The sequence below is a fragment of the Octopus bimaculoides genome, chromosome 6, assembly GCF_046866305.1.
Source record: "Octopus bimaculoides isolate indiv1 chromosome 6, ASM4686630v1, whole genome shotgun sequence".
In the NCBI taxonomy this organism is placed as follows: Eukaryota; Metazoa; Mollusca; class Cephalopoda; order Octopoda; family Octopodidae; genus Octopus; species Octopus bimaculoides.
In genome coordinates this window covers 82,001,667-82,015,877 of record NC_142933.1, presented here as the reverse complement: position 1 = coordinate 82,015,877, position 14,211 = coordinate 82,001,667, and the positions used below count along the sequence as shown (strand labels likewise).

Genomic DNA, 14,211 nt, shown 5'->3' with positions numbered 1-14,211 from the left:
CCACTGAAAACACTAAATATAAAAAGCAAAGTTTGTTTCTTTCTATGTATCGAACTGTCCAAACACAGCATTGACCATCACTCCAAGTCCTTCCGCTAAGGAACGATGATATTCTGTGTCATATGGCGTAGTGGTTAAGAGCGCGGGCTACTAACCCCAAGGTTCTGAGTTCTATTCACGGCAGCGACCTGATTAATAATAGTAATAATAATAATAATAATATAATAATAATAACATCGTTAGGAATGAGAACCCAGGTTCGAAATTTCCCCAAGACACCTGACGAAGGCTGGAGGGTATATCAGCCGAAACGTTGTGTTAACAACAAACAAGATGAGGACAAATATCCGACAAAAGAGAGAGAGAGACAGAGACAGAGACAGACAGACAGACAGCTCGCTCCGGCCAGTCATGGTATTAGCTGTCAGTAGCCAAAGAATCAACTCAAACCAGCAGTAACGTTCCTTGTCAGATTTTTCTACTTTCACTTCTGACAGCTAATACAATGACAGTGCCATAATGTAAATAAGGTACAACTCATTTTTGCCAGTTGAAAAGACTTAAATAACATGAATAAAGTGTCTTGCTCAAGACAAAACACGCCGTTGAAATCGAACCCGCGACCTTACGATCGCGAGGCGAATACCTAACCACTAAATCACGCATCTTCACACATATACACACAATCTATATTCAGTGGTAGTTTTTCAGGGGCGATAACTCTTAAATTTGACTTTAAATTCTGTGAACTTCTTTCTAACCTGGAAGGAATTTAACATGTTGAAGAGCTCAGCTGTTGTATCAGTAAAATGGTTGGCATCAAGAATGGCTTCAAAAGACCCATGCATTCGTATTCTGGATGGATCTTTTCATATGCCAGCAGCTAACCGTGATCCGAAGGCAGAGTATACAGCGAAACACATTCCTGGTGCTCTGTTTTTCGACATTAACGAGTGCGCCAATCAGAATTCCCCATACCCCCATATGTTACCATCACCTGAAGAATTTGAAGATTATGTACGTCGAATGGGAATTAAAAATAACAGTCATGTTATTGTCTATGATACCAGTGAAAAGTTCGGGCTTTTTTCTGCAGCCCGTGTTTGGTGGACCTTTCGAGTATTTGGTCACGATTCCGTGTCAGTGTTAGATGGAGGATTACCTAAATGGCTTTCACTGAACCAATCGGTCACTGATAAAGTGGGGACTTTCACACCGTCTACATTTATTGCCAAATACCGCCCCGAACTTGTTAAGAATTTTAACGATATCAATGATAATATCGAAAATAAATTCAGCCAGGTTGTTGATGCACGTCCCGAAGGCAGATTTCAAGGAACTGCTCCAGAACCCCGCGCAGGTAAATTCTTTCGGTTTGTTTTTGAATATACATTTATGTAATTCGTGTTATTTTAGGGTTAATAAATTAGTTAACATAAAATCAACGGAAATGTGACCTTTAAAGTTATGTATAAATGTACTTTTATTCTCTTATCTTTACAAACAGCTGATGTAGTCAAATTTTAAACATTTCGGTTTACTGACATAGAGAAGAACGTTGTAGCTTGCTTGAGTCATTATGATGAAGTAAAATAACAGTATAAATTGTCCGTCATCAGACATAGACATATTTCTGATGATGGACTTTGGGTCTGAAATACATAAAAGTTATTAAACTTTTCTTTTTCGTATTGTAATTTTAATTTTTAACTGACCTACACGATCTTTGAGTGAAGTCCCACATCTTTCACTGCGCAGCTAATTTAACGGATCTAAATATACTGGACCCTATTATTATTATTATTACAAACAGTTGATGTAGTCAAAATTGTAACATTTCGGTTTACTGACCTACAGAAGAACGTTGTAGCTTGCTTGAATCATTATGATGAAGTAAAATAACAATATAAATGGTCCGTCATCAGACGTAAACATACTTCTGATGATGGGCTTTGGGTCTGAAATATATAATTGTTCAGTATAGGGAATTGTAAAAAGTAGAAAAAAAAAATTAGGGGGAGATAACTAGGTCCTCATTCTTTACTTACACCGAAATGTCCTTAACCGTGAATCAACCTTAGAGGAATTTTGGAATATCATTCAATTAGCCGAATCAAGAGACAAGATTCTTCATTAGTTGGCACGGCATCGACTAATTATGAATATGTACACTTGCGAAAATTGTAATTCACCAAGTGGCTTCACTAATCGTGGTGACGCTATTGATGGGAAAATATCGGTCTGTAAAAGGAGGAAATCAGTTCGTCACCGTTCAATTTTTTGATCGTTTATTGCTGGTCTCACTAATGTCGCAAGAAGAGGAAATACTTCCGCCCGTCCCCGCAGCCCCATTTTCTCCCAAATTTGTTTATTTTTCTAATTTTTTTTTTTTTTTCCCAAAAAATCCCCGTTTTCGGATACGGAGGTTCCGGAAAATTGACAAAAATCAGCATTGTGAAATTCCCCCCCCCCTTTCCCCCCAACTTCTTGAATTTTGACTTTTTTCCCCAACCCTAACACCCCAATACCTGTGGTGTATGCGTGCGAGTAGATGTAATCGCCTTACCTCGGTTTTCCTTTTGTCGACTGCAAGTCTGTCTTGCGGTATCCAATCCTTGAAGCTTGCCCCAACCCTAAGAACACCAGGAATAGCAGCTGATTCTCCCAAACCTAGACCGTCGCTTCGCACGTCTTGACCTGACCACGACCCTGTTCAAAAAGGGCACAAATCCCGATCGAGGCTCCCTCTGCCCTTTTTCTTCTTCCGGTCAGCCTCCCCAGACACTGACGTCATACCACACGCCACCCTGATCTTAAAGATCATGTTCACCCCTACTCCAATTCGAAGTTCGCCATCCAACTGGGCGGGCGCCTTACACATTGAGATCTTCTCAAGCCAGGTGGCTCGTTTCCATCGCGCTCTTCATCCGACGAAGTGGCTATCCTGCGCAGGTCCAGCACGTGACGCGGCATTCTATCCACAGATACATTGTTTCTGGAATTGACTGCTGTCACTGTTCCCCTGCCCCATTGTGATGTGCAGCATGCCTTCGGAGGCTTGACCCAAACTTCCTCCCCTACTTTCACGCCAGCGGGTCCCTTCTCTTCCTCGCAGAACTCCGGTGTCTTACTGGGATGCCTCCATTCATATTTGAACACTGCTCTGTGCGGCACAGACTCTTCCGCTTGTCCGGATCGGGGAGACATGTTGTACCAGTGGACCGCTTCCAGGGGCTAAATGTGCCCCCTTTCAGCCATGGCCTTGATCGTCCGATGGTGCCTCTCAATGATTCCGTTGCCGCTCGGCCTATACGCCGCTCTAAATAATCATCGCACCTTCCACCGGTCAAGCATCTCTCCCGGCGCGCAGTCGACCATGCTGAGATACATTCCCTGACGGTAGTGCGTCACATCCACAGCTAGTCTCCTCCAGTTGCGTTCTACTGAGAGGTTCCCCTGCTCATGCCCACCTGGGGTGGGGTCAATGGACTGGCATCTGTCACATTTCACGACCACTTTCTTGACGTTTCTCCTAGTGACGTCAGCATCAATCATTTTCGCCAAATACAGGGTCCTATCCACCCCCAAGTGGTGCATAGCATGTAGCTCCTTCAGTTCAGAGTCACCCAGCCGACATGCTGCCGCTATCCTTTTCTTTGCTTCCTCCAGCCACGCCCTTTTCACCCTGGTCAGTGCGTCCGCCCTGTTTCTTTCCGAAGGCACGAAAACTACGTTCAGCTTCAGTCTGAACTCGGCGATCAGCTCTCCCAGAACTCCTAGGTGGCGTTTCACCACCATCTCCGTGGCACCTTTCGTCCGGACTCTCTTCTCGATGGTAATTACTGTTCCTACCCAGCCGACCACAGTGGCCGGATCTCGATCGAGCGCAGCCCCCATCTCAGGGCCAAGTTCACCCCTTTCAGCACCGCATCTAGTTCAGTGACATTGATGTGGTTGAAGTCGTCCGCTTTCCATAGCCAGGCCGCATCCTCCACCTCAGCACCTTCGATCTCCAACACAACCCCTATCGCTATACTGCTAGCATCACACCAAACCGTGCCGCACTCCGTCTTGAGCACATAACAGTTTCCTCTGACCGGGTCTTCCACTCTTGTTCTCTCTAGGATTTCCCGCATCATCGCCTCTTCCACCTTGTCACTCCAACTCTCCCCCTCTGCTCGTCTCTGGTGTAACTGCATGCAGTGCCTAGCCAACCAGCGATTGGGTAGTGTCCAATCAACTTCCCACAAACCGAGAACAACTCTCTCCTGCTGACACTGGAACTCAGCTCTGGGATCTCGTTTCCTCTCCGGAACAACAGCTCGCCCGATCTGTCTTTTTGTAGCTTCAGCCCCAGCGCAGCTACCCTCACCATCGACCCAAAGAACACCAGAAATAGCAGCTGCTTCTCCCAAACCTAGACTGTCACTTTGCACGTCTTGTCCTGACCACGACCCCGTTTGAAAAGAGCACGAATCCCGGTCGAGGCTCCCTCTGCCCTTTTTCCTCTTCCGGTCAGCCTCCCCAGACACTGACGCCATACCACAATACCGTAACCCTAATACCTGTAGCGTACTTCTCACTCTCTGTGTTATATATACATGAATACGGACGTAGTAGATAACAGCTAGCCTTCAGCTGCACCTTTGGACTCTGTTGTGTCCACCACTCTAATTGGTTGGTATTGGCACAGTTTGTCCTTTGCTCTATTTGGCGCCAAGATGCAACCCAACCAATCGCAGCCCTCAGATAAGGTCATGTGAGACAGTCTTTTCTAAACTTCCACTGAGCTGACACCACGAATATAAAATGCTAGCTTTACGCTGTCTAGAATGCCAGTCAGTCAAGTTCCAGTTGATAGTCTATGCCGAACAGCTGATGTCAGATACAGACGGAGTACGGCTCTCGACTGAGTCCATGATAAAGATTGCACGACCTTACTCTTTCACCAAAGAAAAGAAGGCAGTATTTCTCTGCGTAATAACCATATTGAAAGACATGGTATGGAAGACGCGAATGAAAGGGATTGCGACAGGACAGTTCATCTCCAGACGAGGGCTGGTGAATTACTTCACCGCCCATCTTGCCTTCAAGATTCGTCTGGAAAGGAGGAGCCTGCCGCAAAGAGTATTCGTGAAAAGATGGAAGGAAGTCGTAAGAAAGATGAATATGCAAGGAGCTGTGCTAACACAGCCGGTCTGGGCATAGAAGAACAGGAAAAGATTACCAAAAGGAAATCAACCGGTGGGTTAGTGCACTAACCCAAAACCTGAAAAGAATCATTTAAATTTTTAACGTATATTATATTGGAGAGTATTGTAGTTCGCTTGAAGCATTGTGTATTGTTTGTAAAGAATAAAAAGTTTAGAATGGTACAACAATGCACAATAAAACAAAAAATGGACTCTATACCTGTTGTAATTTGGTTATCAATAGTTCGATGATATTTCGGATTTACAATTTCTTCTTCAGATCTTCTTAGCTGGAGTATATTATATTATTTTATGTTATATTATATTATATCATCCGCAGTTGTATAAACTCATTCATATTGAATCATTTGTAAAAGCATGACTGACCCCTATATGTCCTTGTTTGTCCCCTTTATGTATCCTTGTATAAGGAAACAAAGAAATTCAGTCAGTCCGGCTCCAGCCCGTCTGAAAGTTTTGGTTAATGTTTACAACTTGATCCGGAAACGAAAATCAGAAAAAAGTAGTGGAATGGGTGTAAAAAAATGGGATCTTTACCCTTTGAACGGCAAATCGAGAAATTAATTTTTTGTAACTAAACACTTTCAAACTTCGGACACTGGTAGAATGTGTCATATAAAACATCTTTTACTCTTAGTGTTGTAGAGAAAAGTTTCTATTTTCAAAGTTATTTCATGTTAAAGTTGTCGTATTTTGGTAATTTCAACCAATCAATGACATGTATTCAGCTGAATAAAATTACTGCTGTTGCTTGTCAACAACAACTTCTGGCAGTTTATATTTTGTTTGTCACTGTTATTTATGACATATTTCATCTCAGTTATGTTTGTATGAATAAACGAGTGTATGTGAAGCACGTTTACTTCATGGCACCACCACAATCGTTTGTGCATTTCTACTGCTTTTAGTTTTTTTTTCCTGTTTTTCAGCTACTATTTTTGGAAAAACTCCCCCCCGTACCGCTCCAATTTCTTCATTTTTTCAGTAACTCTAACCCTAAAACCCTAACCCTAACCTTCTAACCCTAGCTTTAAAACCCTAACCTAAAACCAGTACAAATGCACGAGCGATGTCATAAATAACAGTAACAAATGAAATATACACTGCCGCTAGTTGTTGTTCACAAACAACGGCAGTAATTTTATTCAGCTGAATACACGTCATTGATTGATTGAAATTACTGAAATATGACAACTTTAACACGAAATAACTTTGAAAATATAAACTTTTCTCAACAACACTAAGAGTAAAAGATGTTTTATATGGCACATTCTACCAGTGTCCGAAGTTTGAGAGTGTTTAGTTACAAAAAATTAATTTTTCAATCTACTGTTCAAAGGGAAAAGATCCAAAAAATGTGTAGGAAACGAATATGAAAAAAAAAAAATGCACGCAAAGCAACGGGAGAATGGGGAGAGGACCTTGGAAAATTCACAAGATCTGAGTTTTTCCCTCATAACTTTTAGAAAAATGGGGTTTTTGCAATGAAATTTTATCTAAATACCTTTCAAACTGCATACATTACGATTATAAAGAAATTTGTGGGTAAAGTCTTTTCCAAGGGGTGGGAAGAGGACTTTGGAAAATTCACAAGATCCGAATTTTTCCCTCATAACTGTATATATATGTGTGTGTATGTGCGTGTATATATATATATATATATATATATACATATATATATACTCTCGGAGTGGTTGGCGTTAGGAAGGGCATCCAGTTGTAGAAACTCTGCCAGATCAGATTGGAGCCTGGTGTAGCCATCTGGTTCACCAGTCCTCAGTCAAATCGTCCAACCCATGCTAGCATGGAAAGCGGACGTTAAACGATGATGATGATGATGATAATGTGTATATATATGTGTGTGTGTATATGTTTGTGTATATATATATGTGTGTATATATGTGTGCGTATATATGTGTGTGTATATGTAATATATGTATATAATATATCTATCTATCACAGAACACATCAAATTTGTCAACATGTGCTTCCTTGCAGATAAAAGATTTTTCAAAGATTGCTTGGATTCACTTGTTACTATGGCAACAGGCACGTTGAGAGACAAATGAGTTTTCATGTTCCGCTTCTTACTCTCAAAACAGGCATGAATGTGTCTGGTTTATGATTGGCTAAAATTACCAAAATTTTCAAACTTTAATTGCTAATAACTTTTTATTCATTGATTTATAACGAAAATGACTTTCATGTCATTAATTAGCCTATAAAAGTGTATCATTACACTGAATATGAAATCAATTCAAACAGAATTGATGCTGGCAAGCAAAACTCTAGCTGTAATTGTTAACGATTGTCAAACAGCAAAAGAGATAATTTTAAGAAATTAAGAATTAATTCCCCTTTACATGCTGAGAGGAATGCTTAATCTGTGTTTACAAACAAAAGTTGTTGTTGTTGGCACTCCGTCGCTTACGACGTCGAGGGTTCCAGTTGATCCGATCAATGGAACAGCCTTGAAGTTTTGCACCAAGTGCAATGTATTTATAAAAAAAAATCTACAAAGGTGCAGGCATGGATGTGTGGTAAGAAACTTGCTTCCCAACCACATGGTTTCAGGTTCACTCCCAAGCTGGTGTCTTATACTATAGACCTGGGTCAACTAAAGCCTTGTAAGTGGATTTCATAGATGGGAACTAAAATAAGCCTATCGTGTGTGTGTATGAATGTGTTTGTATGTATATGTGTGTGTGTGTGCCCTTGTTTGCCCTCTGCTGCCACTTAGCCAGTGGTGTTGATTCGTTTACATCTTCGTAACTTAGGGAGTCAAGTAGAATAAGTACCAGACTTAAAAATGAGGACTGGAGTTGGTTTGTTCAACTAAACCCTGCAAGATAGTGCTCCAACATGGCCACAGTCTAATGACCGAAATAAGTAATGGATAAAAGATTAAAAAAATCAAGAGGACCATAATGGAACACTGCTCCCACATTGGGGATGGTGTTGCTGCTACACATACAAATATCATAGACTACTCTGAGAATGACCACTTGACTGATTGGCATTAAACCACTAACAGACATGCCCCAGACATTGGCTTTCAAGTGTAATGTCTTCTCTCTTTGTCTTTTCTGTCACTACTACAATGGCCTCTGTTCCATGGAGCTGGCTAGTTTTGTACCTTCTCCAGTCAAGCACCCTTGGCCCACTTGTTTCTCCATTTTTCATCACTCTTTTTACATTCACTCCACCCCCCACTTTGTACTAATCACAAACTCAGTCCCTTTCTTCCTAGAACATTGCACTTCTGGACTCTTTTAACTGCTCATGTTTTTCCTGCAGGTGTTGATCTACAATAATATTAATAGAACACTAACAGCATCAAGGTTACAAATTGTAAAAGGTGCATAAAGGTCATGGGCACTGAACTGTCCCTTCCTCCAAGACAAAGCATCTAAAAAACACAAAAAGCATTGGGGTGTAGATTGATTCTCAACCAGGGCTGCTATAACTCCTGATAGATCTTATATATTGTTGTGGAGTCAAATATTTCGTAATGTAAGAGTCCATAATTTTAATTTTGTGTAGCATTAATCAAATGAGAGAGAAATATTATTTGTCTTGACAAGATGCTAGTCTGCTACAAGAAAATTACTCAGAAGTTTAATGACTATTCTCAATGAATGGTTGTGATGAAACAAAGAGAACAAAATGTCATACTTTAAATCTGCAAGTACACTTTAGCGGGTGCAATTTTGCTTTGATTATACTCCTGTAAGATACAAAAGAGCTAGCAGTCATGGTTTAGTGTCAACAGCGGAAAATGATGTTTCTATTAATTAGTGAGCTATAAACACAAATTCATGTAACCACCTGCTTTTGTGTCTTCCAAGGGCAGAGTCAAATAAAATTGACCCCACTAATGTCTATTCACAGATTTAAGTCCCAGATTTTCTTTTATTTTCTGATTACTTGTTTTCCAACCTCTGTGACATTACTGTTTTTGTTTTAGCCCCACCACCACCACCACTTACACAAGGCATAATGTATTCAGAACTACATTGTCCCATGTCTGTTTCCTTTTCTAAGACAATAGAGTATATTCTGAGGGCAATTCACAGTTGCTGGTCTTTTGCAGATGCAGTGACTGCATGAAGGTTAACTCATTTGCTCATTACTTACTGTTGTTGCACCACAGCTCAACTCCAGTTCAACAGATCTATAATTGACAGTGTTCCAACCATGATCAATGATTATCTTTTTTTTTTTTGAGCACAGTATACAAGGTGTATTCCATAAACTTTTTCAGGAGAGACAGCTATTAATTTCAATTAAGTACAAAACTCTAATCTCCTTCAAAGTAGGATCCTCTGACTTTAGTGCATTTGTTGTAGTACTCATGAAGGTCCCATGCAAGTCCTCCTGAAGAGGAGGTGTCCAAGACCCTTGTTATTGCCTCCTTCATCTTCTCAGTATCTTCAAAATAACTGCTCCTGAGGCTCTCCTTCAGCTTGAGAAATGACAAAGTCACAGGAAGCAAGGTTTGGACATTATGAAGGGTGAGGGACAGCTTTGATGCCCAAGTAGTTAGTTACCAGGATGCTCATCACTGGGTATTTTGTTATCAAAATATAACAAGACAGTCTGATTCCTGCCTAATAATTCCTATTAATTATTGTAATTAAAAGTGGCTGCAGGAGAGTCTGAAGTTTGTAATGTTTTTTTTTGCTTTCTTGTAGATATCAAATCAGGTCATTTTCAAGGTGCTACCAATATTCCTTTTACTAGAATTCTGAACTCTGAAACTAAAACCATACTAAAGAAGGAAGATCTCTTAAAAACATTTGAAAATGTCAACATAGATTTAAATAAACCAATTATTGCATCCTGTGGGTCAGGTAAGATTCTGTTGATATTAATTCTAAACAAGTAAAAACTTTTTTTTCTCAGATTTCAATATGAGCATGTGTGAGCTGTAATAAAGATTATACTTGTTATATTTCAAAGATCATGTGAGAAAAATCTACTAGGAATTCTTATAGAAATTGCTCTTGAAGCTCCAAGCAAACCAAAGAAAGCACCTCAAAACAAAAAATAAAGACCATTTCTATTTTATAAATGATTAGCAATAAGATGCTCATTTGTGGTCTTTTAGCTAAGGTAGACACTGACTGAGCATTTCCTTGACTAAAGACATTTCAGCTATGGCAGTCTAACACTTTTTTGTACATCACTGTTCAACAGGACTTACTTCCTTCCTTTTGGGATGGTGGGGTGTGATTGAAAAGGTAATTTGGCTACTGATTCTAACAGATCAAACAACCACATAGAGGCTTCTTAATTCAAATCCAATTGTAATAATGTTGTCTCAACTATTCCTGCCAATGACAGACATTACTGAAGCCAGTTAACTCAATTTGTGCATTTGTGATGAATGCATTCTTGCACAGAAAATAATACAAAGAAATTTTTACTGAGTAGTAAGATATTAAGATTAGCCTCAACTTATGCATTTATATTAACATTTGGTTCTCTTACCTTCAATATGTTAACCTTTCTTCTATGTCACAATCACCATGATTAAAAGAGCAGTGCATGGCAGAATCAAAAGAGCACCAGATAAAATGTCATACTATAAGTGATAATGTTTCTTAATATTCTTTAGTCCAACTACCACCTAAATCAACTTGCTTTTCATCCTTCTGGGTTTGATAAAATAAGCACCAGTCAAGTATATGGTTAATTGTATCACATATACCCTTCCTAAGAAAAGTTTGGCCTGGTACTTGTTTATATTAGAAATAGTTATTACTATCAAAAAGAGATACAGGTGGCATAACAATGGAAAAATGCTTTGCAATATTCCATTATAGTAAGGCAGCAAGCTGGCAGAATCATTAGCACACTGGACAAAATGCTCAGCAGCATTTTGTCTCTACACTTTCTGAGTTCAAATTCCACTGAGGTTGACTTTGCTTTTCATCGTTTCGGGATCAATAAAATGAGTACCAATCAAGCACTGGGGTCAATATAACTTCAGGCTTTGTGCCTATAGTTGAAACGAATATTTGGTTATATTCTGAGTTGAAATCCTGCTATGGATAATTTTTTTTTTTTTTTTTCATTTTGTCAAGGGACAGTAAAATAAAATATATGTCAACTACTGGAGTTGATATAATCAACTATGCTGCTTTGCATTATCTGAGGCATTGCACCCATATTAGAAACCAAAATTTAGTTACACCCCTATACATTCACTCCTGCCAATGTTGACTACTTTTCTGCTTTTTGAAGTTGTTAAAATAATTTCATCAATTACACCCTTCTAAAATGTTTGGCTGTGTTAAGTGTTGACAATCAGTAGCATAATTTATTTTTTAAAAGAAGAGGTGCAACAATAAATTCTTAGCAAAGTCAAATATAGATTCATATGACTAAGCCAAAACTAGTCTGCATTCTAGCATATAAAAATTGATAAAGAACACTACAAATAAATCTTTACTGAATAATAAAAATTGATCAAAATATTAACCTCATTTTACATGCTTTTATTTGCACCTCTTTGGGCTCTCCTACCTTCAGTATACCAACTATAAGTTTTCTTCAATTTCTTTCCATGGTGCTGACAGGGAATAGTAAAATATAGGATCTAGCATTTCTTGGATAAACTCCACGTAATATAACAAGTGTTCCAATGGTTCAATTCAATATCAGTGAGGTTCAGTCCCACTGCATGGCACCTTGGGCAAGTGTCTTCTACCATAATCCCAGACGAACTAAAGCCTAATGAGGGTGCTTGGCATATGAAAGAAACCTTATTGTGTGTGTGTGTGTGTGTGTGTGTGTGTGTGTGTGTGTGTACACACACAAACACACACACATACAAACACATGTATGTGCCTCCTTGTCTTGACATTACATGAAAGTTGTAAACCAATGTTACTGTAATATAAACAGAGGCATTTGTTTTAAATCTGCTGAAAACATTAACTTGCTTGCAAACAATGTGAGAGTTGATGACAGGAAAAAATCTACAATGAATTTTCTTAAGACCAATGCAAGCATGGAAAAGTGTACATTGTGATTATATATATATGCATGTGTATGTAATAAAAGCATTTCTTCTTTGATAATTTACCATTTCTTGATTCTCTTTTCCAACTTTTGCAGGAGTGTCAGCATGTTGCATTGCATTAGCAGCCTATTTATGTGATTATGAAAATGTCTCTGTTTATGATGGTTCTTGGACAGAGTGGGCACAGAGAATCAGTGCAGATAAGATCTTATCTAAGAACTGAACTAAATTTATTTTTAATTAACTTTGTATAACCTGTGTAGAATTTGATTTTATTTCAAGTAGGTTAATTGCTGTAATTTCAGAAAATTAGATATTCATGAGTAGAGAATTAAACTTTTTAATCAGAACAACATAAAAAACAATCAGTTTCAAAGACACTTTTTCTAGACAAATTGTTAAATTTATAAATGAATCGTCTCTATACTTTATATACAAATTATGTTCTTCAAAATACATAAATAAAGTGCCTTAAGAAATCTGTTTTAAAGTTTTATGGTTGATATTTTAGTATTATTTTTAAAGTCTTTGATGAATTGCCAAAATTAATCAAAGCTCTTTGAAATAAGTTTTAAGGTGTATCATGAGGAAGATGTTACCAGGTAATGTAATGTTGGTGTACTACGGTGGCGTTTAATCCAGTTTATTTGGAATTATTTTTACTAGAGCAAAGGGTTTTGGTTCATGTTCGTAAGGTCATGAGTTCAATTCTCAGTAGCACGTTGTTTCCTTGAGCAAGACAATTTATTTCACATTGCTCCAGTTCGCTCAGCTGGAAAAATGAGTAGTATCTGTATTTCAAAGGGCCAGCTTTGTCACATTCTGCATCATGCAAAATCTCCTGAAGAACTATGTAGTGTACTCAACCACTTGCACATTAATTTTACAAGCAGACTGTTTAATTGATCGTATCAACTGGAACACTTGATGTCATAACTAAGAGAGTGCCAAAGAAAGAAAACATTGCACCACCTCTCTCATGATATTTGTTTGCTGTTTGTAGACTGAACACTTTAAAGTTAAAGTGTTTGCTGAGGAGACAAAACATTGATTCACCATCTAAGAGACAGGCATGCAAATGACTTGATTATGTTAATTTTAATTTTATTTAGAAGAGTCATAGGCAGATGGCAACCTACGGGCAGGACTTTATGAATGCCATACCTAATGGAAAACTACTCTAAATTTTTTAGTAGTGTGGCCCACCTGATGATGAGCCATGTCTCATGCCACCTGCTCCTTGGAAGCAGTTGCCCATGTTTGATTTAGAAGAATAGATTCCTACAAAATTAAATTCAATATAAAGTCTTAAGGAGCTGATAAAATTTTATAGAACTTAGATAATAAAACAAGGTAGCAAAATAGAAAGTTTTTAGCCAAAAATGAGAATATGATCAAATGACTTATCATCATTTAACGTCCACTTTCCATGGATGATGATGATGATAAATCATTTAATCATATTTTCATTTTTGGCTAAAAACTTTCTATTTTGTTACCTTGTTTTATTATCTAAGTTCAATACAATTTTATCAGCACCTTAAGACTTTATATTGAATTTAATTTTGTAGGAATCTATTTCTGAATATAAATAAAGATCAAATGAAGCAAATAAAGTTGAAAAAAGATTTTTTCCACTCAAAAAGCTGAAAAATTTTAGCACACGGTATATTCTAAAAGTAGAAGACATCATCTTCAGAGTAAAAAAATAAATAAAAACTTAAACTGAAAGCAGGTGCTGTAATTTTTTTCCTTTCACCAAATCAAAAATGATATACTTTTTAAGAGTTATCATCCAAAATTTTATACAGAAAATAATATCTACTTGCACAAAAGATACTCTTTGAAAAGCTATCATCATCTCTGGGTTTTAAATTTCTATAAAGTCATAAACTACATAAGCTTTTCTTTCGCTCAACTTCCTGACTTTTAAGTTAGTGTCCCATTACTGTCTATTCGTTGTCACAA

General features: G+C 38.2%; 1 protein-coding gene across 1 annotated transcript; it reads left to right on the top strand.

Moving 5' to 3' along the window:
- The first annotated feature begins 694 nt into the window (after nucleotides 1–694).
- On the top strand, nucleotides 695–12,726 carry LOC106878406 (3-mercaptopyruvate sulfurtransferase). The gene is made up of 3 exons (XM_014927611.3): nucleotides 695–1,360; nucleotides 9,908–10,066; nucleotides 12,339–12,726. Exons 1-3 carry the CDS (start codon nucleotides 778–780, stop codon nucleotides 12,464–12,466), a joined length of 870 nt encoding a protein of 289 aa, XP_014783097.1. The 5' UTR covers nucleotides 695–777; the 3' UTR covers nucleotides 12,467–12,726.
- The last annotated feature ends 1,485 nt before the right edge of the window (nucleotides 12,727–14,211 follow it).

Bases quoted from the DNA above. Each gene is read 5' to 3' on its own strand.
- LOC106878406 (XM_014927611.3), top strand. From the start codon at position 778: ATGTTGAAGAGCTCAGCTGTTGTATCAGTAAAATGGTTGGCATCAAGA. The intron at 1,361-9,907 runs GTAAATTCTTTC...GCTTTCTTGTAG, and splicing joins TGCTCCAGAACCCCGCGCAG to ATATCAAATCAGGTCATTTT. The intron at 10,067-12,338 runs GTAAGATTCTGT...CAACTTTTGCAG, and splicing joins TATTGCATCCTGTGGGTCAG to GAGTGTCAGCATGTTGCATT.